Raw genomic sequence first — 27,797 nt, forward strand, 5'->3', positions numbered from 1 at the left:
TCTTTAAAACAATTTGGATTCTTTTGGATTTGAATAGTTCAGAAAAAAAAGGATTCATTCTAAATTTTCAAATGTGATATGTTCATATTCCTTTTGTAAGTCTGAAAACATTTGGTTAGCTGAAACATGTCCCCTTAATTTATTTGATTTACTCCATTTTCTCTGGACAAATATAATTTAAATTACACCCTCTGTTTGGAGCTGCAAGGATATTGTTAAAAACCAGAAGTGCACTAATATTAACTACTTAGATACAAGGGAATAATACTGTAATTCAGCTCCAGTAGTATTTCTGCTGCCAGAAAATACCTTTTATGGGAAACATATTTCCTAACACTAAAGAAAGAAATAAAGAAAAAAGAACAGCAAGCTTTGGTTCATACTGCTGGGGGAAGTTTTGAAAACAAAATGAATAAACATTCCCTGGTGAACAGTCAGTGACGAGTTTCTGGGTTTCAGGGGAACTTTCACCACAGGTTATTTTTTGTCCAGTCCTTTGGGGAGAAGAGCAGAGCACTCCAGACCTTGAACTAGACTAGATGAACCTCATCATAGACTGGCAGGTCAAATATGTTTCTAGTCTGTGCTAGAAGAATGCATTAGCACTAGATATGTATGAAATGTTAAACCATGCAAAGCTCCCCAATGTTGTATTTTGTTACAAACTCAAATGTCAGACAAGGTTCATCAGAAGGTTTGCTAACATTTATGAACCTTTTCAGCAAACCTGGGCTGATTTATGAGTACGCATGAAAATCATGCGAAATATGCAGATGTGACACACCAGATGAAACTTGGCAGTTTCAAATGAGTTGCATTTTGAGCTCCTTTGAAGCCAGGACTCAAAAACAAGACTAAGGGGATGTGAACTCACATGGATTGAAAATGAAGAAAATATTTGTATGAACCTTGTATATCAAAACTTTCAAGTTTCAGACTCATCTAGTCAGGGCCGTCCCTCGGGGGGGAGGGGCAGGGCGGAAGTGATGAATCCAACACTTCCAGGACCGACCCGTCACTTCCGGGACCGACCACGCCGGCCAATCACGCCAGCCTGCAAGGCCCCCCAAAGCGAGGGGCCCAGAGCGGTCACCCCAATTCACCGTACCCTAGGGACAGCTATGCATCTAGGGCCCAATAATGCAACCCTTACTCAAACAGGGAATCTCTAGGTGTAGGATCAGACTCCTAATTAGATATAACCCCTGGAAGATGCTCCAATACCATGACACTTATCACAGTCTAAATACATAGACAGACAGACAGATAGCAGGTCCTCTACAAATATACAGGCTTGATCCTGCTCTAATGTATTTCTATGAGTGTCTTCTAATTGATAGCAGTGTTACCAACAGAACTAGAATTCACCACACTGACCACCCCATATCTCAAGAAACAAAACCATTAACCCCCAGAAGAACTTTCTACAATCTCAAAAGGGAGAAAAGCCAGAGGCTCAAAAAAGCCCACTATGGATTTTGCTATAGCCAATCTAGTTTACTTTGTGGTGTAATGGGCACTGGTACATAACCCTAAACACTTGTCTATACAGTGCCCTTCATGTGTACTAGCAGGGGTGTAAATTCTAATGGGTACCAGTGTGTCGTGCACTAACTGGCCACGTGGACCCTGGTGGCATGCACTATATGTGCCTTAGTGCATGTTGATATAGTACTGTTTGAAATGGAACTACATTGATGGACACTAGGGAACTTTCAGTGTGCACCAGCCAGGTCCACAGATGCCAGTTAGTGCACAACACACTAAAATGCGTTAGAATTTACATCCCTGCTGGTGCGCATTAAGGTGCCGCATAGACAAGCCCTTAGATAGATGAGATTCTTATCTAGATACTCTTCCCATGTATACCTGTCTATTGTCAGGTTAGCGTATTTGCACAGAGTACATAGTAAAATTCTGAAAATTCCAGTAAGCTATTTTAAAAAACTAAGGCTACAATCAGTGAAATGTGATAAAGCCTTAATATTAGGAGTCAACCAATTCTGCCATAAGATACTGTAATACATTATGGACAAAATATTCAAACATGCTATTGTTTATATCTAAATTTTTAAGATTTTTGGCAAATCTCTTATTAGGAAGCTTCGCCTACGGAGCACTCACTATTTGCTGATACCATTTACAAAAGGATAAATTATGAACATTACAGAACATAAAATAACTTTGTGTATTTGTACATCTTCATCTAAGACACCTGAGCTTTGGAACTCACTCTCCTCCCCATACGGTCCAACATAGCCCATGTCTGTTAACCATCAGAGCGTACTGCATGTCTAATCCCTTTTCCCAGTCTTTTCGAGAGGAATTGAGATATATGCACTTACAGTTGGTATCTCTGGCTGGCAGGGTTATTCCACCCCCACTTCTTGATTTTGGCAAGATGCTCTATTTCTGTCTGCATTAGTTGGCTTGTATTATTAATATAGGACAAAGGTGCCCTAGACCCTGGACTGGCATGATTTATGTTCTGTATTAATCTAAATAAATAAAAGAAAACCCTAAGAAAAACAATGGGATTTTATTGTGCATACACAGTACTGCCTACCCCAGAAGTTCAAAAGTCATGAGTCAGAAACCCCGCCAAAATCATGAGACTGACCTAAAAATCATGAGGCTTTTAAAAAAAAAAAAAAAAAAGATTAAACCATGTACTTTGGTCTGTCTTCTGATGTTTGAACTCCCCCTGCTCGTCCCCACTGTGGATGTGGCAGCTTTACAGCGTTTCCAACTTGACAAATGTTTAGTGAGTACAGTGAGTTTGGTCCCTATTACAGGAGCTCTCACTAGAGGACCCAGCTGAGATTGGGGCCCCATTTTGCTCAACTCTGTACAAACGCATAGCAAGAGACTGCCCATGACCTTTAAAGCTTACAGGGTAGTGCAAAACACAGAAGTTAGTTTGTGATATAGGAGCCACCTTGTCACCTCACTTAGGGTCTACCAAACATCTCTTTGTCCTGGTCTACACAACAAAGTTAGGTAGACGTAAGCTGCCTTGTGTCCACCTAGTTGTGCATGTGTCTACACTTAAATTTGTCTGTCTCCCACTGATGTAAGCTTTTCATTACGCTGATGCAGTAATGCCATCTCCCCAAGCAGCATTGAGCCACAGCCAATGTTGACGTAGTGCAAATGTAGACAATGCATTACCTATGTCGACCCTAACAGTCCTCCAGCAGCTATCACACAATGCCCAACACTGACCGGTCTAGTCACAATTGTGAACTCCACTGCTCAAGGGTCATGGAGACCAGAAGCCCTACCCCCCACCTTTAAAATCCTGCAACTTTTTGAAATGCCTTAATTATCCATCTTGGTGAGCACACCTTGCAGCTCTCCATTGTTGTATGCAACTGCCCAGCTGACCATGCTGGCTACACACTCCATATGCGCTCTGGCTTGGAGCAGACAGGAGATATTGGATCTCCTGGGCCCATGGGAAAAAGATGCTGTGTAAGCACAGCTACAGACCAGCCATAGAAACATGGACCTCTATGAGCAGATTGCATGGGGGATGCAGGAGAAGGGGTACAACAAGGACCAGTAGCAGTGCTCTGTGAAAGCAAAGGAACTACATCAGGCATATCAAAAGTCCAGGGAGGCCAAGAGTTGATCTAGTGCTGAGCCATAGACATGCCGCCGCCCATGCTTGGGGTCAGTACACACAATGTTGATGCAAGAAGCCAAGTATGCACATGCACAAGCGATATAGTAATTGTAGTGGCTTTATGCTGATGTAACTTGTGTCAGCAAAAGTCTGTTGTGTAGACAAGCCATTAGATGGGAACAACTTTTAATCCTGGCTGAGCAGGGCTGGATTCAAATTGGTGACCTTCAGATGAAAGGCTCTATAGCTCATTAACAATGCCCAGAGGCATCTTGTCTCCCAAAAGTGCTAATGTTATATTTTCAGTAATGAGGCTTACTTTTTGGGGAGTTTATTTAATAACATTCTGATCTTTCTGAGCTTGCACAGACAGGATCTTCCACTCTCTTGGATGCACAGGCAAAATCTCCCACACAATGCTGTCAGTCACACACAAACTAAATCTGTCACATCTTGTTCTTAAAGGGACCACTACTATTAGCCAGTTACAAATAATAAAAATGCTACAATAACAAAAAACAAATATTAGCACATCTAAATTCGTTTTTACATACACATATTTTGCAGTATAAAATCACTCCCAGAATGATGTCAGTGTCCTTATCCTAACTCTTAGTATTAAGAGGGTTTGCACACACATCCTTCAAATCCATAGCACAAACCAAACTATTTCAGTTATAGGAGTAACCAGTAAGGTAAGACATGCTGTTACGTTATATGTGGACCACTCCACAGAAGGAGACACACCACACATTGTGAGCGGGTCACACAAATATTTGTAAGACAGCACAGTGCACTGGGCATCAGGATTCTTGGCTTCTCTGTTCCTGGCCCTGGAAGCAGATTGTGGCCTAGTGGTTACAGACAGCACCACCATATGTAATACCATCTCTGTTTGGGTTATCTGCAGGGGATTGAACTTCTGGAAGTAAAAGCATGAGTTTCTGTTGCTTGAACTAAAGAACAGACTCTCTTATCACAGAAGTAGTAGAAGAGTTATTAACCTCTAAATGTGATTAGTTGCTAGAGGGTGACACAGAACCACACACAGTTAGTTTTGGTTACACAAGCACCTAATTTGACATACTCCTTCTGAAAGACTGTGTAACAAACAGGAAGAGACTTGACTCTATTAGACCTTTGGGTTCCAGTCCCAACTCAGCCTACGGGTAGTGACCTTGTACAAGCTCTCAGTTATTTTATCTTCGAAATTAGTGAATGATAGCTACCCCCAACCTATGAAATCTCATCTGATAGCAAGGGCTGTGACAGGCACAGAAATATGTAGAGCTGCTGCTAGAACTAATGGTAGATTGTTGTGGCAGTAACAGCTACCATAGCTCAGGGCTAAGGAATCTGTCCCAATGGCACTACTCTAAGGCTACGTCTACACTACCCGCCTGAATTGGCGGGTAGAAATCGATCTCTCGGGGATTGAATTATCGCGTCTCGTCGGGACGCGACAATCGATCCCCGAATCGACGCTTGTACTCCACCAGCGGAGGTAGGAGTAAGCGCCGTCGATGGGGGAGCCGCGGAGGTCGATTTGCGTAGCTGAATTTGCATATCTTAAATCGACACCCTCACCCCCCCTCCGTAGTGAGGACATAGCCTGAGTATACAGCCTAATGGCTCTGGCTGTGCACCCATTTCCAGGGTCTGGCTGTACGGTAGTATTAAGCAACATGATCTAAATTATGTTCTCAGATATATGTGGGAATCTGAGGGCAGGATGTGGCCCCAGATCTATTGCCTGCAACTGGTTTTCATTTTAATAAATAAAATAGTTGCATTTAAAATAGGTGAAAGAGCAGCTTTAAATTGAATGGTTATCAACAAATGGGTTGAAGTCTAACTTCAATTTTTTTAAAAATAAACACCCTGATACCTATTTTCCTGACAGCAACTTTTGCTGAGGACTAAGAGGGATACAAAAATGTGTGACAAAGGTGGAAAAGGAGCTAAAATAACCTTTCTGAACATTTGTGAATAACCATTAGAGTTGAGCCCCAAGCCTGAAACCTATTCTACGTGAATGGATTCCTGAGTCTGCACAGAGTCCCACTGACAGCGAATGGAATAAATTGTAGGATCTAGGCCTTAGTCATAAAAAAGCAAACAGGAGTGAGGCAACATGTATCACTCTCCCATGCAGCTACACCACAAAACTAGGCCCAGGAACCTGATTAAGAATATGACATTAATTTTATACAGTTACTTCTTCCTCTGGGTCACCCAGTGTGTTTTAACTTTCTTCTAGATTTTACGGGTTGTAGGCTAGGTACTGCCAGTTGTGTCCTGTGCAGTGCCAGGCATGCGGTCATAATTCATTCTAAATCAATTAAACAATAACAAATAGATGGATTTCAAAATATTGTACAGTCTGTCTTTAGATATGGTAATAAAACAAATAAAACACTGGAAAATATATAATTACACCCTTGGATTACCAAACTGCAGTTCAGAGACAGGGTCACTTGACCTAAAATAGTTTTGTACTATTGGCTTTCTACCTGCTCGCTAGCATATGGAATAGGTTAAGCCAGGGTTGTCTGACCTTGTGAGGCAATGGGTACTTCATCTTCCTGAGTTTGGTGGACAAGGACAAAGTCAAAACAAGAATGAAGTCGCAGAGTTTATTTTTTTCTGTCTCCTTCAAATAAGTGAGGTTTAACATAAAGAGTGAGAGGATTAACATGGCACATAACAAAAAGTACCTTAATAAGCAAGAGCAACACTAATACAGTACTGATTCTAGAAGCTGAAGGATGGGATTGCATGTTGCCACTTCGCGCGAAAATCAAGCTCTCTGTCATCCTCTGCTCTCAGCACCTCTTCCCCCTCCAGTTTGGCACCCCACACTGACCAAAACTAACATTGCACTTCAGTTAATCACCACAAGCCAAACATTAAATAATAATACAACACATCAACTATAATTTATCTAAACAGTATCAATTACACCACATTAAAACTGTCTACTTATAAACAATCACTAGAATCTGAGCACCTCCCAATCACTAATGAATTTAGTTTCACAGCACATCTGTGATGTCAGAAAGTTATTTCTCTCCCCATTCTACAGATGGGGAACTGATGTACAGAGAAATGAAGTCATTTGCCTAGGGTCACACCAGAAGTGTGTTGTAGAACCAGGAGCTGAACCCAAAATTCCTGCCCTACATTCCATACCTTAAAACCCCAGGGCCATCCTTTCCCCATCAATTAGAATAGAAAAGCATTGGTAATTCTCATGATGTGGCACACTGCTGGCAACCAGAACCCTATATTTGAGGCATTTAAACATACTGCACACTTGGTGCAGCGTTTCTGTCACCTTTTCTTGCTCTTCTGAAGCTTTTCTGCTTTTCAGGAGGCAGCGTATGACAAAAACATAGTAAAAAGAGTGCAGCAATAAAAATAGTTACAATATTTCCAAGCATCCTTTGAGGCACCAGGAGGAGCGGCCACTATTATGTAAGTAAATACATCATTTAAAAATGGATGCTGTAGACAGAAATTAAAACCTGAGGAACTTTGTCATTTTCATTCATCCAAGATGGCAGTCTTTAATGTTGCTGTAGCTTTGCAATTAGTAAGAACAGGATCGAGTCCCTCTGTGAACTAAAATGTAAAACCAACAGCAGAGAATAACTGACACTGCAGCATATTTAGAATAAAGCGACTTTTAAAAGGTACAACTAGACATATTTAGCCCTACAGCCACCCTTGTAGGAGGCAGGAGAGTAATACTTTTCTCCCTCCCCAGAAGCATATCGGTGCTAGCAAGGAGGATTCACCCTAGTGAAGGGCAGCACTGGTTCCTGGGAGAGGTGGTGCCCATTCTACAGCTATACCAGCCACCAGGCCCCCAGAAGAAGGAGGGCTTGATTGCAACGGGACAGCCACTCATATAACTTCTGTCTCCAGAGAATTCTCTGAGAACCCTCTGAACCTGTAACATGCCCCCTAATTTGAATGAGGTTCAGCTATGAGAAAACCGAGTCCTATCAAGCCCAAAGATTTTCCACTTCAAAGCTTGCAAACCCCAGTGCAAACTCAAGCTGTCTCCATATATTTGTAACCCAACAATTGGATCTAACCTAGAGGACTTTCACAGCTTTTTTAATACATACACCCTATGTTGTATTAAAGAGATATTTACATTGGGCTTAATCCTGCAAACACACGTGCTTAATTTTGCTACAATGAGTAGTCCCACTGAAGTCAAAAAGGCTATTCACAGTAGTAAAAATAAGCATGTGCATTTGCAGGATCGGGGTCAGTATGTGCTCATTAATTTTCTCAAACTAATTTTTATACTAAGGATCACATACTTCACAGCTTGTATAGGCTGAACTCATTGTACACACAGGGTTCTTCTGTCTCCCTCCATCCCCTCCCAAGCTCCCTGTGGACCACCTTCCCATCCCCCTCTATTTCAAAGACTACCTGCAGCTTCCCCCATTCCCTCCCTCACACCTGGGACTTGTGTGCCCCCCATTTTCCCCCTCACCCTGAGATAGGGGTTTTTGTGCCCCCCAAACCTCCACCACCACTTGCCAATCTCCCCCTGCCAGGGGTTCTATATGTGCCCCCTAGTCTCTCCACCTCCAGTACCTGAGTTCCCCATTCTCCCCTCATGCCAGCAGCTCTGTGTGCCCCCAATTCTCTCTCTCACATCCCACCTTCCTCCCATGCCAGGGGCTCTGTGTTCCCCCTTATCCCTATATCAAGGTCCCCCAAACTCCACCCCCACCAGGGTTTGTGTGCTTTCCATTCCCCCATCCTCCCATTCCAGGGTCCACCATTATCCCCACCCCTATGGCAGGGGTTCTGTGTGCCCTCCTTACCCCCCTCCTCCCACACCATGGTCCCCCATTCCCCCGCAACCAGGGGCTCTCCATGCACCCCCATTACTCCCTTTCCCCACACCAGAGGCTGTCTCTCCTCCCCCATTTCCCCTGATTCTAGGACTTCTGTGTATCCTCCTTCCCCACCCTGCCTGTACTGTCTCCAGTTCCCCAGTCTGTCTCCCTCCTCCACGCACCAGAGGCTGTGTGCCTGCCTCAATTCCCCAGATCCCCCCCAGGGTGACCAGACAGCAAGTGTGAAAAATCGGGACACAGGGTGGGGGGTAATAGGAGCCTATATAAGAAAAAGACCCAAAAATCGGGACTGTCCCTATAAAATCGGGACATCTGGTCACCCTATTCCCCCCATACCTTCCCGTTCTCCCCTTTCCACCCTCACCCCCACAAGATAAATCATTCAGGGTGTCAAGATGTTAAACTCTATTGGGAGGACAGGCAGAGATGAGCAGGGATATTGTTATACTGGAAAGTGTTAATGGATGCCATCAACCAGCTGTTTGGTCTATTGATCTATTTATGTTAATCAGGTGGAAGGGTCTTCCCCATTCTCCCTCTTTTGGTTTTTCAGTTTTCCTCAAAGTCAGTAGGGTTCTAGCCATTGATGCCTAGAACATCACCAGACATTCTGGAATTGATCAGATTCAAAGTTCAAAAATTATTGCACTACAGAGAGACTTATAAAAGCCACCAAGTTGATCATAAGGCTTTTGCAAGCTTGGCCAAAAATAATTCAGTCAGAACCCTTTGACAGATTGTCCCATACAAACCTCAGCAATCTTCCCTTTTCACTGCTACCTTTAGCACACTAGCTCCAGCAGCGCTAGTGGGCGTCTGGCTGCCACAGCACGTTCCCAGCTGCTGTGTAAACATACCCTTTCTCTCTCCCTGTTTGAGATTCCTGCCTCTTTCCTACTTCACAGAGCGCTGAAAGCACCTTCAATTTGCCACATCAAAGACAGTCTCTGTCACATTCTGCTGCCTTACAGGATGATCTGCCTCAATGTATAGGAACAGGTGACCACAAAGCAGAATGTGCATAGGAACATGCCACCTCCTAGAGAGTGCAATAACCAAATGAATTGTTATTTGAAAGCACATAAGGACTGCAGCATCCACGCACTTCCTTAGGGAGAAAAGGCTCTTACCTAAAGATCTGACAGCGTTCACATTGGGCAGGTTTACACTACCACTTACGTCAATCTAACTTACCTCGCTCAGGGGTGTGAAAAAAGGCTCCTTCCTCCCCCAAGCAATGCAAGTTTCACACTGTCCACTCTGGCGCTATGTCAGCAGGAGATGTTTTCCTGCCAACATAACTTACGCTTCTCACCGAGGTGAAGTAAATATGCTGGCGGGAGGTCTTCCATTAGCACAGTGCATCTTCACCAAACATGCTACAGCAATGCAGCTGCATCAGTGCAGCTGTGTTGATGTAGCGCTGTAGTGTTGACTAGCCCTGTGTCGGGGTGTGTTTGGAACCTGAATTAGGCAGCTAAACATTTACCCAAACTTATCCCTTCCAGAAAATCAGAATAAATTGTCCTGATCCTCCAACCTTTTAATTCATAGTGATAGTGTCTTGTGTTTCATGTTGTTATCCAAGGCCCATGTACGCCACAGCAAAACTGACCTAACTTCTTCTACAAGACCCTTGCATTCTACAGCACTTCAGAATCTGTAGTAGCTACAGATAAACAGGAAAATGCTGGATTCAATCCAATGCTCATTGAAGTCAATGAACATGAGTCCTCCCACTGGGTCAGGCCCTTACGAAAATTAATATGAAAATAAATAAAGCAATTGATGCAGTACCCCTTCTGATACTTAATTTGATATTAATTTAAATTCATTTTATGTTGTCACTACATTTTTAATCTTCAGATTAAAAAAAAAAGGTCAGAGTTAAAAAAGAATTTTAAAAAGTTAGCCAAATTCTGGGCCCACACCTTGACAAGATCTCTTCCCTTCTAAACTCAGAAAAGCCAGGAAATTTAGAGATCAGGCTTCTTCCTTTCATCCTTAGTTCATTCTGCTCAGCCAATATGTTGCCGCACACACACTCTATACCAGTGGTTCTCAACCAGGAGTCCGGGGACTCCTGGCGTGCCACAAGCAGTTTCAGGGGGTCCGCCAAGCAGGGCCGACATTAGACTTGCTGGCACCCAGGGCAGAAAGCCAAAGCCCCACTGCATGGGGATGAGGCCCAGGGCCTCGAGTCCTGCCAACCAGGGCTAAAGCTGAAACCTGAGCAACTGAGCTTCATGGGGCCCCCTGTGGCACAGAGCTCCAGGAGTTGTCCTGCTTGCTACCCCCTGACACTGGTCATAGCTTTTACATGCAGAAAAACCGTTGTGGCACAAGTGGGCTGTGGAGTTTTTAATAGGATGTTGGGGGGGCCTCAGAAAGAAAAAGGTTGAGAACCCCTGCTCTATACACTGGGCCAAATACTTGTCCCATTGAAGTCACTAGAAGTTTTGCTGCTAACTTCAGTGGAGAGAGAATCTGTAACCATGCATCTCCTTAAAGTTAAGGATATGCTTAAGTACTTTGCTGAGGGCCAGAGTTATTAGCACCTTGCAGATCTGAGCTCCACAGACTATAGACTGTAGTAACACAGATTTGCTTCACAGGAGTCTTGCACCCGTGGGTCTGGTTGCAGGGTGAGAATTCTACCCCCACTAATGTCTGGGCATAACTTGTTTATTCAGGCCTTGGACAAGGGAGCAGCAAGGGAGGTTTAGGTTGGACATTAGGAAAAAGTTCCTGTCAGGGTGGTTAAACACTGGAATAAATTGCCTAGGGAAGTTGTGGAATCTCCATCTCTGCAGATATTTAAGAATAGGTTAGATAAATGTCTATCAGGGATGGTCTAGACAGTATTTGGACCTGCCATGAGGGCAGGGGACTGGACTCGATGACCTCTCAAGGTCCCTTCCAGTCCTAGAATCTATGAATCTATAAAGCAGAAGTACATCACCATCTGGATTGATCTACACTAGAAAAAAGGACCAACTGGTGACAATAGATGTCAGCAACAGATACAGATGATCAGGTATTGAACATAATTTATGTGCATGTTCAGCTGTTCCAACTGTACCTGTTAACATCCATGATTAGCAATGAGTCATTTTTCTAGATATACTAGGTGTCGTAGATTGCAAATGTATATTTACAATATGGTTTACTTCATATGGCTCCTTTCACATCTGTGTATTCCGATTTCATAGCACCATAATAAAAAATCAGGTGAAAAAGTATCTGTACATATGTATTTAAGTTTTTTCATTTGTTTTGTGCAGACTTAGTTCACGTGAAAGGTGCATAGGGCTGAGACACTGTTTCCAAGGCAGTAGATTAATGTGATTTTTCAACCATTATATTCGTGTTTTTCAAATCTTCTTAAGTAATGACTAATGGATACAATGAACACTGTACCTGCACATTTCACTTTTTAAAGGAACACTTTCAGAATAAAAAAAATTATCTTTGACATCAATAAAGTATTAAAATAGAAAGAATCTTTAAAACTGATCTCTTTTTTTTTCTCCATGTATTCTTTACTTTTTTGCACTTATCTATGGCAGGACAATAAAATTAGACTAGTCATTTGTACTTCCAAGTTCTCATGTTCTCATATACTGCAGTGATTGGTTTGCAAACACTGAAGGAGGAAACCTGATATCCAAAATATGCAGCTTTCGCTGTTACTTTAGAGAATTAATTCAGAGGGGGAAAATTGATTATCTTTAGGTTTTGTAAAATTATTTTTCACAAAACCCAAGTTTGGGGTCTAAACTCCCTGACAGCATCCCCTTAAACTACCAGATAATACAGATAAAAAACACATACTATCTGAAAAATATCAACCTTTGGATATTGAGGGCTGGCCCAATGGGCTGCTGTTCTACACTGGACTGAAAAAAAGACTCAGTTTAAATTCCATCCTGGCCTTAATCTTCTCCTCAGGAGCAAAGGAACTGGGATTGTGGTGGAGATAACATAAGCAGGACTCAGTCCTGCAGCTTCTTACTTACATGAGTAGTTTATGTAGTCCCACTGACTTTATAAAACTATTGGGCAAGTAAGGATTTACAGGATTAGAGATAATGTTTTGTAGGCCCAATCCTACATAGTGCTGAATGCTTTCTGGAGGGTGCTCAGCTCCGGAACGCAGCACTTCTCTGGAAGCATTCAGCACTTCATAGGAACCCATTCTTAAGGGCCAGCATTGACCAAGTTTCCAAAGGAATTCCATCCAGTTCTCACTAACTGGAAGGGCAAGGATTAAAACAATGGGCTCATAAGGGTTACATGGGAAACAAAGAGGAACCTGCACAAGAAAAACTAAACTTGTAATAATTTGGTAATTCCTATATCCTAAAAGGCAAACATATTTTTGAAAATGCTAATTTTCAGCTCATGGTAACTATTAAAAACAGATACTGAAACTCCTACAAACACAGGTTTTACAATGGAATCGTGGCTAAATCCTTAACTCTTGGGATGTTAAGGAGTGTCATTATCGTCCATACTCTCTCTAATAATATGCAACCTGATACCTCCAGTTACTTCCTGTCTCCAAATCATCAGGAGAACCTTCAATTCCAGCTAAACCATAGCATCCTATAGGGCCAAAGGTGGAAGGAGGGGAGTGGGGTTGGGCATCCTTCAAGACAATTTTACATTATATGTAATCTACAGCAAGAGACTAGAAATACAAAATGACAAAGACTAAAAATATGAACTGTACTTCATGTTAATGTAAGTAGGTTTTTTTCAACACACACTCCGAAGATGTATTAAATTATTTACTATGTAAATTACATAGTGTGCTTCTTTATTAACAATCCTAGAGAGGTTTATATAATTGCATCAGAAATTTACTTTGTGGTTTTTAAATGTACGTACACACAATACACTCTGTATTCTATAGGGTAAGAGTTGAAAACTCACCTAGTATTTTGTTGGCAAGTATTTCATTCTTAAATACACCAGTTAATTTTAAACAGTTGAATAGTCATAAATCAGCATGTTAATGACATGACTTTAGAGCTGCTAAACTAGGCCAGCAACATGCTGTATTGCAAGGAGATATTGATAGAAAGAGCTATGAACAACCACATACACTGATACCCTAACTGTATATTTTACTAAAGGAAGAATATTAGACTAGATCTTTAAAAATCTAAGAACTCTTAAGAGGCTCATTTACCATCCTATCGATATTTTAGCTCAAGTGATTTTGCAATGAAATATTTCTGTTCCATTGTGCCTGTAATATATGGATTTTGCTCTCTCCTGCTTTTGCTCCTTAGCTCTTAGTGTGAGCAGCAGCTCTGCAATGGCTGATTTTACGATTCTAATTCAGAGTCTCACTTTGGAGTTTATTTTATCAGTAACACCAATATTATGAAACGATCATGTCACAAGTAGGTTACACTCTGTTATGGTACAATAATCTCAGTGTGGCTGCATGCTTTTCAGAATGTTTCCAGCACATGCCAGTGCCCTAAGTAACAGGATAAAATCAAATCCAATTATAGGCAAAGATTCTGAAGAATACTTCTATTTTATTCATTAAAATATAAATATGTGTTTGTGCCCAAATCACTGAGGAAGAAACAACATGGAAGATGATCATGCAGAACACACAGGGTGAAAGAAATTCACCCCTCCCCTCACAAAGCCTGGACTTTGTGGGCCTGATCAAAAGTGTATTGAAGTCAACGGAGGTCTTTCCACTGACTCCCGTGGGCTTTGGATCAGGCACTGTGTAAAGAATTAAGTAGGGACTGGGAAGATGGCATTTGCCTCTAAACTGTCACTTGCCTATGGGCTGGAATAGAAAGTCCAGTCCCCCTAAATCTATGCACTCTATGCTGGGATTTCAGGCTGCTGTATCTGGGTGTTTGTGGATCCTCTAGCCCCAACCCCAGCTATCCCCCCACAACCCTCTCCTTCCTATTTGCAGCCAACCAAGAGTTCACCATGCACAGTTGTTCCACCCACAGCTTGCCCCATTCTCCACCTTGTACAGTCCCACCACAGGAATTAAGTCATACACAGGGCCCTCAGCCAGCTCTCTGCATGTGGGTGAGTTTAACCTAATGTAATTTCACATAAAACCTAACCCTTTAGTTATTGCACACTCAAAATTCCCACTGGCTAAATGTCCCTGTCACAAAGTCCTTGCTCAGTCAAACTTCCCTGTAAGTCAATGGGAGTTTTGCCTAAGAACTGTAGTATCTGTACCCAAATAAGAGTTGGGTGTGTGCAATAATGCAGAGTTGGCGTCAAGTTTTTCAGAAAAAGGGGAATGACCAGAAACTAAGGGCCTAATTCTACTGTCACACTTCCGTAATTCAATGGAGTTATGCCAATGTAAAGCTACCATATATGAGTGGAGAACCAGACCTGAAGTTTACTGAATACAGTGGAGTAGTATAGCCCATTATCTTATCCTGTTACCTAAAACACAGCAGGCTGTGGAGCATTTCAAAATGTTTTCTCTTTTTTGACTATATGAATGTATCATATTAAGATGCATTCCTAGCATGTTTAATGCTTGCTGAGTTTCCACACGGAAATGATAGGAAAGCTATGGTAGTCTGTTTTTTTTTTAATTTATGTTTGCATCTTAAGGCCTGTCCATGATTTGATGTTAAAAAACAGTCTAAATGTTTTCTATCTTAAATATGTGCACTAGTATGCTGGGAAATCGGTGATTTGAAGTTATTTTTATATCCCCAATCACAACAAAATGTAACATCACAAGGTGATATAGTGGAAATGGAAAAGATATGGAAAGAGAAATGATGATGCTGATGAAAAAATACAGAAAGGAAAAAATCAACTAATAGAAATCAAAATCTAAACAGCAAAATATATGTTTTAAGTTGGTCAAGCTTGCCAAATATATTTACACATGGGTTCTTTTCTCTGTCTTTTCAAATGGAGGAGTTCAAATTCTGAGGAAAAACTGCTAAGTTATTGCTACACTGAAGATATTTGATAATAAGGAAGATGGTAGAGTGATGGTACATGGCATGGAAGGATTTTTTTTTTTTCCAGGAGAAGCAACCTACAGAATATTAAACAAACATCTGCAATGATCATTCCTGCCATAGCCTAGACATAATACTTAATTCTGTTACGTGCATTCAAAAATAAATAGATCTACAAAATGTAGGCCCTGCATTACTAGGAGTGAATGTCTCCAGCCCTTCCCTCTCCCATGCACACACTGGCAAATACAGCAAGAGATTTCCATGTAGTTTTTGGCAAAAAGATCATGGTACCTTGTACACTAAAAATACTGTAGGGAACAATACATCAGTGGGTAGGTATGAGGGGAACAAGATAGCCTTAGAGGTATTTTCCATCTCTAACTTCTACAATTCTATTATCCAAAATGTGGATCCTTGAGTCTTAATCATGCAGTCCTTTCTCAGATAAAACATCTATTCATTTCAATGAGAAGGTTAGCCTGCCAGAGTAGAGAATGCAGGATCAGGCCCCAAGCAGGAACACAACCCACTACTACATAGGTCTCAACTGCAGTCTGGCTCACAATGGCTGAAGTTGAAAAACCTCTTGCACCCACTTGTCAAAGCCCCATAAATAATATCATGGTACAATACTTGCTTACAACTAGGGGGAAATTAGTGTGGTTCTGCATTCACATTCAGACTCAACATTGCATCTTTTCTCGCTACCTTACAGAAAAGGAGCATGTGCAATAGGAGCTTACACACATACTACCCAGTGAGGAGCCAGTCCTCATTCTACTCTGTCAGAATGCGCTACTTCCATTTAAAAAAGCAAAGAAAACAAAATGGTCACATTTTTGATTGGGGAAAGAGTGACCCATCAAAATTTTCTGTTTGCATGAATAGGAAGAACATAGAATTGGGACATAGAGGCCCCAATTAATGTATTGTCTAGAAGAGAGGTGGAATGTGTGCAGTGTAGTAATTCTTTACTGATCTGTAACAATCTGTAAAAAAGAAGGATAAATTGATAGCTACATGTACATTACTGCCTCTCTCAAGAAAAATCTGACAGAGAAGAATTTTCTGATAACACATTGGCCTTGTACTAAAATCAGCACTATCTGTGTGCTATACTGCTTTATTATCTAACTTATTCCCAGGAAACTGTATCAAGGGCAATTAAGATTTATAATCTAAATGGTTTCGAAATTATATCTCTGGGAAGTCAAGTCTAAATTAAATCATACCAGGCTTTTAGGCTTCCCACGATCACATTTTCCTACTGAGCAAGTGCCTTTCAATGCAGAGAACTTCTCCTCTTACAGATCGTTCAGAATCTTTCCTTAAGCAAAACCTCCTTTCCTATTGTTGGTGTCCTTCTCATAACGAAATGACTAAAAATACTGGTTACTGTTGAGACTTGCAAAAGAGATGCTGCAAGGAAAATGTGAGCATCATTTCTGCAAGCCTTAGAGGCAAGCAATACAAAATATAAGTGGTTCTCTCATATCTACATACTAAGGAGATTCTCAGTTTCTTTACCCATACACTCTCTCTCGCTCCCTCTCTCTAGGGAGACAAATTGACATATACACATACAAAAAATAAAATGATTAATTATATTAATTCTCTGATACACACATGTATTATCTGTGTGTATGCACAGAAAGAGAGAATATACATACACAAGCATAATACAGTATTATAATATAACGAAAATTAAATAAAATTAGAGCTGGAGAGACAGATGGAGGATTTCTTCCGCGTTTCTGCCCAGATCCCCGGTGCCCAGCAGGTTCCCCTCCGCTAGCTCGGGGCTCTCCCCGCGGGAGCAGCCACTGCCCAGCCCCTGCGCTACTCACATGTCGGTGATGTTCTCCCGCTCGGCGCTCCCCTCCAGGACCGGGAAGGACACGATGCCCGGCGCGGGCTCGCTGCACCAGATCCGCGAGGCGCTGCATGTGCAAGGCGCCGGGCAGGCGAGCAAAGCCCTCCAGGAGCCCAGCACCAGGCAGCAGAAGCCCCAGAGCCGGGCCAGGCCGGGCCCCTGCCACCTCCTCCGCCAGGACACCATGCTGCCCCGATCAATCCAGCGCTGCCCGCTGCCCCGACGGCCTCCTCCAGCGACCGTCCCGGCGTGTGCGGAGCCTCCTGGGCGCTTCAGAGCGGCTGGGACTCGGGCATCTTGCTGCGGGAGGGCTCGGTGCCGGCCCCGGCTGGGCTCACATGGGCGCGCTGGGCCGGGCAGGAGCGACGCCTCCGCTCCCCGCTGCCTGCCCGGGCTCCCCGGAGCCGCTCGGGGCGAGCGCGGGAGGCGGCGGAGCTGGAGGGGAGAGAGACACCGGTGAGAACGGAGCCGGGACTGGCCCAGCCCGCCCCCCGCCCACCCCGGCAGCGTTGGGGGCAGGAGGAGGAACCTGCCCCGAGAGCTCAGCGCGGGCCCCTGACGGGCACCCGGGGCAGGGACCGTCCCCTCCTGGGCAGCTGCCCCTGCAGTGGGGACGCGGCTCCGGCGCCGAGCGCAGCCCGGGCAGCGGCAACTCCTCGGCTCCCGATGATGCTGCAAAACGCCGGGCGGAGCGGGGAGCGCGCGGGACCCGGAGAGGGGGGCAGCGGGTCACCCGGGCGGGCTGGAGGCTGCAGGGGGGCGAGTGGCTGATGCTCCTACCTGCGGGGGCGCTGCCTGCTCCGGCCGTTGCTGCCTGGGGGAGAGGAATCGGCGCGCTGCTGCTGCCGGGGGGCTCACGGCTCCTGGCTCTGCCCTTTACGCACCGTCTGCTTCCTCCAGCTGATAATAAAGCAGCCCAGGCTCCTGCTCCAGCCCAAGCTCAGGAGCTGCTGCCAAAGTGACGTGGGGCTGACGCAGAGAGGGGCAGAAACTCCATAAAATGAGCCTGAAATTCCAAAAAAAAAAAAAAAAAAGAAGACAAAAGCAACCAGGGGCGAGGGAGGGATGGGGAGGAGGGGAGAGAGAGGAGGGTGCTAGAACAAGATGCCAATAGGCAAGCTGGAGTCTATACACATACAAACAATCACACACACACCAGAGAGAGGTCAACCACCAGCACGGTCCCTCTTTTGAACCCTCCGGTCTTTGCTGTGTATGAAATCAAAGCGTGATTTTCCGAACCCCAGCAATGCATCCTTCCCAACCCCAGAAAGACACACGAAGACGTGATGTGCATGGGAAAGGGAGCCTTTTTCGCCACAGCGTAGGGCTCCACGTTGCATTGGCTTGGCTAGATACTTTCTAATATCAACATTATGGCTTTCTACATAGATCGCTCCGAACGGGCTTTCTGTGTCCGACTCACTGAGCATAATAACTAGTTAAGAAACCGTTTTGGACAGCTCAGCTTATTGGTTTCTTTCCTTTTTGAATGCAGTTAGTCCCGCACAGTGTCATGTGCATTCCGTGCGCTTGCAACATTGCGTTATAGTCACTGGAGAAATATACAGCTTTTCCACCAGCCCTTCCATCCTCGGTGGTAACTATTAGGCTAATGTAGCATAGATTTGCACATCTCCACTACCTAGGGGCATATATGCATATAATACACAAACATATGCAAAGAGAAAGATTGTTTTTGAAAAGAATGTGATCTTTTATGATAGTATAATAAAATGTAATCGTTTTAAGAGCTCAGGTATGTGATGAATGAGCGACATTTAAATGCCTTGTCTGGGAATTTGCCTTTTCAGTAGTGGCTCTGTAGGATTTTTTTTTTCCGCAGTAATTTGAAAGGAACAGAAAAATCCACTGCAGTGCCTCAGACTTCAGCGAACTCTGGCGCCACCGCGTGTTTACAACCTGAACACCACAAGCTAAAGAAATGCGCCAGGAGTCTGCGTGCAGTTTACTACTAATCTTTTCGTGTACATCCTTTTCTGCTTCCTCTCGGCTCTGCACTACACCGTGCTTCTGATGGTCTTAAAGGGAACTCAGATTTGTGTTACTGCTTTATTATCGTTTCACTTTAATGCCGAAATGGAAATAGGGATTAGATGTTCTAATTTATGTGAACAAATAGAAGATGTGTGAACACAAATTAGGTCTCTGTGCAGGCAGACAGGCACTTAACACGTGTACACACAAATATCTGATTTGCATACGTACCTTAGTGATTTGCACATGTAAATTAAGTGCAGTAGCACATACCTAACTGAAAATCTGGTCCAATATGACTAATCTCGTTGTTACCTCCTCTTCTTCAACACTGGTCTCCTTCAGCCAAGCTCCATTGAAATACATTGACAAAGGCCAGTGAATTCACTGCATCACCTTTAATTGAATTTCTCCTAACTTGGTGTCCAAGCAGTTTGGTACACGGATTTTATGCCATTTTGCAAAAAATCTGTTGAAGGCCCTATCTTGTCTTAATTTTATATTAACCAACTGAGGATTTTTATATAACCAGCTCAGGACTTCACTGTAGAATTAAAAAGGCAGATAGGTTGCAGTGGCATTGTTCTAGAAGTATGTATCAAGTGGTGATCATAATGTTTAGAAAGCACTTGGCATAGCACTTTTATTAATTGCATGAGCACTCAACTCTGTGTAAGTCTGCTCAGGCTTCAGAAAACATCTAATTCTCACTGGGCATGCTCAAAGATTTGGCACTTTCATACAAAAATCCTGTCATTTTATTAGCATAGCCACAGCCATACTATTAACACTAACTAGTAATATTATACCTCTCTTTAATGGGATGACTGAAGGTAAGATAAACAGGTATAATTGGAAATATTGCCAACAGTGTTATCTGGTTAAATTAAATTGCTTTTGAATGTGTGTAAAGGTTATAAAATTGTTATCCAAATATAAATCTGCTATCAAGAGTACATCCCCCTTCTTGCCATGTGCTGAAGTATGACATGGCAAACATGGTAACTAGCCTTAAAAGGGGGAACAAAGAAGACCCAGGGACCAGTTAGCCTAACTTCAATACCTGGAAAGATACTTGAACTAATTATTAAGCAATCCGTTTGTAAACACATAGAGCATAATAGGGTAATAAGGAATAGCCAACATGGATTTGTCAAGAACAATATCATGCCAAACCAACCTAATTTCATTCTTTAAGAGAGTTACTGGCCTAGGAAATGGGGGGAAGCTGTAGATGTGATATATCTTGATTTTAGTAAGGCTTTTGACAAAGTGCCACGTGACATTCTCATAAGCAAACTAGGGAAATGTGGTCTAGATTAAATTACTATATGGCGGATACATAACTGGTTGAGAGACCATACTTAAAAAGTAGTTATCAATGGTTCACTATCAAACTGGGAGGGCATATCTAGTGGGATCCCATAGAGATCTGTTCTGGGACAATACTAGTCAATATTTTAATTATTGACTTGAATAATGGAGTGGAGAGTATGCTTATAAAATTTGCAGATGACACCAAGCAGGGACGGGTTGTAAGCACTTTGAAGGACAGGATTAGAATTCAAAATGACTTTGACATTGGAGAATTGGTCTGAAATCAGCAAGATGTAATTCAATAAAGACAAGTACTTCACTTAGGAAGGAAAAATCAAATACAGAACTTCAAAATGGGGAATAACTGGTGAGGTGGTCAGACTGCTGGAAAGAATCTGGGGGTTATGGTGGATCACAAATTGCATATGAGTCAACAATGTGATGCAGTTGAAAAAAAGGCTCATATTGTGAGGTGTATTAACAGGAATGTTCTATATAAAACCAGGGAGGTAATTAGCCCATTCTACTCAGCACTGATGAGGCCACAGCTGGAATACTGTGTCCAATCCTAGATGCCACATTTTTAGGAAAGATGTGGACAAACTGGAGGGAGTCAAGAGGAGAGCAACAGAAATGATAAAAGGTTTAGAAAACCTGACCTATAAGGAAAAGTTAAAACAACTGGGAATGTTTAGGCTTGAAAAAAAGAAGATGGGGGGGGGGGGGAGAGACGTTGATAACAGTCTTCAAATATGTTAAGGGCTGTTAGAAAGAGGAGTATGATCGGTTGTTCTCCGCGTCGACTGAAGGTAGGACAAGAAGCAAATCGATTAATCTGCAGTGAGACAGATTTAGGTTAGATATTAGGAAAAATTTTCTAACTACACTTCTACCCCGATATAAAACCGCGTTATATCGAAATTGCTTTGATCCGCCGGAGCGCGCAACCCCCCCACCCCCACCCCGAGAGCGCTGCTTTACCGCGTTATATTTGAATTCGTGTTATATTGGGTCACGTTATATCGGGGTAGAGGTGTATAAGGGTAGTTAAGAACTGGAATAGGCTTCCATTTTTGGAGGTTTTTATGAACAGGTTGGACAAACACCTGTAAGGGATGGTCCATCCACATCAATAACATCCCCCCTGACCCAACAGTTTCCTAGTAATGTCACGGAGGCAAATTTGACTCTCCTGAGCATCAAGGTGGGAAATCTATACTTCAGATAAGTGAAAGTCTGACTTTTTGGACCACTTCTTAACAGCTACATATAAAGACACCAGAGCACATCTATCTTGTTACATTGCAGGCAAAATCTGAAAACAGTGAAAGTCCTAAAATGTTCTCTTGAAATTACAGGCCTCGGAGATTTAGATTGATCACTAAGGCATTAACTTGTGCCCCCACAAATAAATGCTCTTTTTATTATAACACAGAAATTGTAGAAAATATCAGAAGAAATCAAATATACAATTGTGGGAGCTTCCTGACAGTACTGAAAAAGAATCTTTTTCTTAAAAGAACAATAGTCAAAAAGTTCACACCTGGCATGTCTAAGCAACTGCACCTGCCATTAAAGTCAATGAGAGTTATAGGTCCTGAGCACCTCTAAATATCAGGCCACTTTTATTTAGGTTCCTAAATATGGTAGGTAGGAGGGGGAGTCCTGGCTCTGTCTTTGGCTTTGCACATGAGAGGAGTATAGTGCACTATCCAAAGGGGTGAGTGAAGAACGTTCACTGCCCTTTGGGCACTGGGAAGATAGTCGTGAGCAAAATTCTTCCACCGATTCCCAACACAGGCTAGAGGCTTAATTACACAATCTGGGTCTTGTTATTCCAGATGTTCCGTTTATTTACTGGTTTGTCTAGCTACTTGATCGTTGCTGATTTTTCAAATTTTCTGAATAATAGAAGCATTTTCTTCCTCTGTTTCAAATCACATTCTTCATGCTTATTTCCCTAGGAGTGAAGCTGAAGCCTGCCATCTTGTGCTCAAGAAAGTTAACACTCTTTAAAAAAATAATATTTTTCTATTTGGGAGGGAGGATAGATTATCTGCTGCACCCTTCCTGTCATCCCAAAATAACTGCATCTATTAAGTCCCTACTAAAGAAAGAATGAAACGAGAGCCTAAGGAAATCATGGTCAAAACTGATTGGACATTGCAATTTCCTTCTTGAACCCTCCTCTTTAATATATTTAAATGCTCCAGTACCCAGGGCAATTTTACATTCCCACCAGGCTTCAATGAGATGGAATTTCAGAGGAGGTCCCAATGATGTAATGAAAGAATGGCACATAATCTAGTCATTCTGCTCATAATCTGGTTCTGTCTGGCAGGGAGTATTAATCATAGGTTCCTGGTAATCTTCTACTATATTTGTTTGCAAGGTGCTATAAGAGCTGTTGCTTCTCCTCAGTAGACATGCTGTAGGGTGCTTTTTTCTCTCTACACCAAAAACTAAACCTTTTGCACAGCTCCCTCTTCTCTTTTAAAAGCATATAGAGAACACCTCTCTTCTCCCTGGCTGGCACTCACCATTGTTTTGAACAGTCTACTGTTTGCAGCCAACTAAACAATGGGTGTGTTTGAGTTTGGGTACGAATAAAATAGATAGTTCATTTGTAGTTGCACTCTGGACAACTTTAGATTTGCAAATTTGTGAATTTTGTGTCTACCAGTAAAGCATCGAGGAAAAGGAATTCCATACAATTTGGTCAATTTGCTTTAATATTCAGTTCCAATGTTATTGTTAAGTGGTACATATTTACATTACATTTAATATTATCAATTTTATAGGTCTTGCCTACTTCATGGAAATCAATTCCCCCTTAGAGGATCCAATACTGAGCTGAGCTTTGTTCCCTCTTATCTTTATGCATGTGTTTGTGTGCACATACATAAACGTTTCGCTATAAAAGTTAGGTGAGTCTTTATGTTTGAATTTGGAAATGTGGAAAATGCAAAAAGAATGATTAAAAAGTTTGCAAACCTAGTTGATTTTTTTCCTCACAGCTCTGGAATAGGCTTTCAAGGGATGTTGTGGAATCCCTATCATTGGACATTTTCAAGAACAGGTTCAACAAACACCTATCAGGGATGGTCTAGGTTTACTTGGTCCTGCCTCAGCACTGGGGGCTGGACTTGATGACTCAAGATCTCTTCCATCCCTACATTTCTCTGATTGTATAAAGAGTCCTAGGCCAGGCTGAGCTGATGATGTTCAGAAACCTTCTTTAAAATAAAACTGGTGTCCAAAAATGGATCTTCAGTGTCCCTACTTAAAAGAATCAGAAATCAACTGAAATGTGGTTTAGCAACATCCCAGAACAACTAGCTCTTACCCATGTACGCTGAGATTGCATATTGCGATGATGGGTTTTTTTTGCTATGTGGACACCTACTTGATAGGAACTGAGATGAAGTCATTTTAAATAAATCCCTGAAAAACCAGGAATTAATCATGCCTTTTTGATCCCTTATGCTCCTAGGCTATATTTGATCCAGTGACCAAGAGAAGAAAGATTCTATAGCTTATTGCCCAGGCTATATGTCACCCAATTTACAGTTCCTGTACATCTGAGAAACATGAAGACAAGTACCTCATTTAAGCTGAGGGAAGGACTCTCCTTTGCTCATAGATCATTCTTATTTCCTTGGAAATTAATGGAGTGACTTGGCTGTCCAATTTCATAAAGGAAGAACATTGCTCATATGGTAGCCTACTCTATTGACGGCTTGGTACACATTGTGATTCTCGTCCATAATCACTGATGTCTTAGCTTCTGAACATGCCCTCTCTTCTCATTCTTATCACAGGTCACCATGGTCCATAGTACACAGGTGATCAGTGAAGGATAAAGAAAGAAGTGGAAATCTAGAGTGTCACAAATAATTCTCTCAGATGGATCGATTTAGCATGGAGAGGTTCTGAAATCCTAACTGTGACTATAGTGGAATTGAAGAAAGCTTTCTTCCACTACAATGTCCAAGCACTATTCTGGGTAATGGGCAGTTTGGTCAATCTGATTTGCTTCCATTGGGGAAAAAAAGTACTTTGGTGGCAATTTCTGTTTATTTCGTGGATAAGTTTAATAATAGTTGGACTGGAGATGGTTCTATATCAATGGAGTAATGCTGGGAAGAAGCATCTAAGTTGTGTCTGCTTCTGCTTACTGATGTTCTGTAGGTAACTGGGGAGCCTATAACCAATTAAATGAATCCATGCTGCTCATGATTTATAAAAGCAAGGATAGGGATGCTGAAGCTATTGTTAGTGGAGATTGTTGGTATCTCCTACAGAATAGAAAGTCCCAGTTTCTTTCAAAGAAATGGTTGTCTACCCAAGAAAGCATCACTTGAGGCTGACAAACTTGTCAATTACTTCCTTTTATCTAACCTTCCTTTCTTGGGAAAATATATTTGTGGCTAAGCAGCTCTGGTATCATCTGGAAGCTTCTGACATCCACGACCCCTTTCAGTTTGACTTCATGGCTGGGTGTAGTATGGTGAGTGTGATGCTCTCCTTGGTCTATAATCTCCCCACAACAATGGACAAAGATCAGGTATCCAGGCTGATTATTGTCTATGTCTCAGCAGCCTTTGATACCATTGACCCCAAGATGTTGTGAATTCATTACCAGGTGTGCAGGTGCATATTTCATTGACTCTATTCTTTTCCATCTAAAATATTGAGTGGCTGGCCCCAAGTAGGTCCAGCTCCCCCTGTGCCAGAGCAGATGTTCCCATTTGAACAATTAAGAGGATGGACAGGAGGAGGATGTCAGGGCCAGGACATAGATGGCCAGGTCCAGTGGTTAGCATAGGGCGGGGGGCCAGCTGGGTACAGAACCAGGAGTTCAGAAGCCACAAATCAGATACCAGGAACCAGGCCAAGTCAGGAAACCATGAGGTCAGGGTCAGGAGACAGGAGCAGATAGCACTAGGTGAGCAGTCTGAAGCCGGGTGGAGCCCACTTGTATGGCTGTCTTCCTATTCCTCCTTCTGACTTAAGTAGAGGCAAGTGGGCCAGTCAGGAGCTCTGATGTTCCTTCAGTCAAGGCTCGGGGCGTGGAGCCTTCTAGCAGAGCTGAGCTTCAAGGAGTGCCAATTCTAGTTGATGCCAGTAAGGCACTGGGTGGAGGGTTGGAGCATGATGACTCTCCCCAGGAGCCTTGCAGACCTAGGTTGAGACCCATGGTCATGACATCATCCCCTCTCCTAGGAGTATTTTGCAATATTTCTTAGTGCCCCTGGATAATGGCTTATAGGGGGACTGTCTGACTGATCACCAAACCTTAAGACAAAGCAGAGCCATCAGTAGTTTCTATTAAGTTCAGAGTAGCCTTGCATCATAAAGGCATCTGCAGGCCTGGGCTGCCACTGCATCTATGAAATTGTCAGCTTCTCCTCAATTGATGAGGGCCCATTGGATGGTACTCCATTGGGGCTCCCCAATTATGCACAGCCGGATAGGCACCTGCAAGTGGGAAGCCCCCTGACAGGGCCTGGTGCATGTCCTTGTTTGAACTTAGGTGTGGGGGGAATTCTTTTCTCACAGAGCCCAGAGCAGTCTCCCTTACCAAATGTGTGGTGACTCATTTGCCGGGTTCCTTGGGGCTCACACTGGACAGGCAGAAATGGTGTGGTCAGGTTCACCACATAGGTAGTGCCAATAGCATCATTGCTTTTCTTTAGAGGTGAGCTGTCAATGAGCCAGATCCACCTGCATCAGTTCAGTAGGTGGCAAGAGCACCAAGGTAATGGTACACAAACAGGGAGGCTGTAGGGACCCTCTCTTTTCCTCCCTTCATTCCCATAACCGATCTTCTATGCAGCTGGCAAGGTCAATGAAGGCAGCCAGACACATGGGCATCTCCACACAGGCCAGTTCATCTTCAATCTCCTCCTACAGACCCCTCTGGAATTGGTACCACTGCACTGCATCATTTCACTCTGTGTCCTCAGTGAGACAGCAGAAGTGTGCCTACGTAGAAAGCAATGGTGCCCTTCCCCTATTGGAGTTTCCATAGAGTGGCCTCGGCCAAATGGATACAACGCCGGTCATTGAAGATCATTAATACAGATTGGAGGAAGGAGTTCCAATTTGACAGCACTGGACTGTTACTCTCCAGCAGGGAGAGGCCCAGTCCAACACCTCCCCTATCAGTAGTCTCACCAGGCACACCTTGGCCAGGTCAAAGGCATAGGTCTGGGGACACAACAGGAATAGAAGGCGGCATTGGTTCATGAAGCCCTAGAACTGCTGGCAACTCCCATCGAATCACTCTGGTAGGGGTATTGCAAGCCCCTGTTCAGAACAAGCCACTGTAGGCTGTATCTGAAGCACGACATTCTCCACCCAAAGCTGGCTTACTGGGTCTGCAGTGTTTGGTTATCCATCTGGAGATGGGCAATTCATTCAGGTGAGTCTGGTGTCTTCAGAGGCAGCAGTTGGGCTGCTGTTCCATACCTCTTGCACTGGGCCCACCCCTTTGGGGACTACTGTATGGTCTGTACAAACTGTCAGAGCCGGGACATAGGCAGCAGGCCTAGTGGATAGCATAGGGTGAGGGACCAGATCTCACTCCAGACAGAGTTCAGAAACAGGGGATGAGGAGCCAAGGTCAGGAACCGAGGGTAAGATACTAGGAAACAAACAGAATCAGGAAACCAGAAGACAAGAGCAGGTAGCATTGAGTGAGCAGTCCAAAACAGCATGGGTGGAGAACAGTTGGACAGACAACTTTCTGTTCCTCCTTCTGTCTTAAGTAGGGGGAGCAGACCAAACAGGAGCTTCTGTGTTCCACCAATCAGGAACAAGGGGTAGAGCTTTATATCTGAACTGGGTTTCAAGGAATCCTGGAGGCTGGTTTGAGCCAGTTGGGTGGAAGGTTGGAGTGTGATGACCCCCAGGTACCCTGCTGACCCAGGTTTTAGACCTGTGGGTCATGACAGACCCAGTGAATCAGAGCTGCATAAGTGAGAACTGCCAGAGACTGATTATGGTTCCTGGGAGAAAGCTGAAGGGGTTTGCTTGCTGATATCTCCAAGACAGGGTTGGGGCCAGGGAGCAGCAGAGGGAGCTGCCTACTGACT

The 27,797-nt window shown here is 43.2% G+C and overlaps 1 protein-coding gene across 3 annotated transcripts in view; it reads right to left on the reverse strand.

The window, feature by feature from the left end:
* Window positions 1-17,568, reverse strand: part of NTRK2 (neurotrophic receptor tyrosine kinase 2) — a 278,981-nt gene extending 261,413 nt beyond the window's left edge. For all 3 annotated transcript variants that reach the window (XM_065406073.1, XM_065406072.1, XM_065406071.1), the window contains exon 1: window positions 17,357-17,568. In XM_065406073.1, coding sequence (XP_065262145.1) covers window positions 17,357-17,568 — 212 coding nt within the window. The remainder of the gene's footprint in view (window positions 1-17,356) is intronic.
* Between the last annotated feature and the right edge of the window lie 10,229 nt (window positions 17,569-27,797).

This window comes from Emys orbicularis, chromosome 6 (genome assembly GCF_028017835.1).
Source record: "Emys orbicularis isolate rEmyOrb1 chromosome 6, rEmyOrb1.hap1, whole genome shotgun sequence".
In the NCBI taxonomy this organism is placed as follows: Eukaryota; Metazoa; Chordata; order Testudines; family Emydidae; genus Emys; species Emys orbicularis.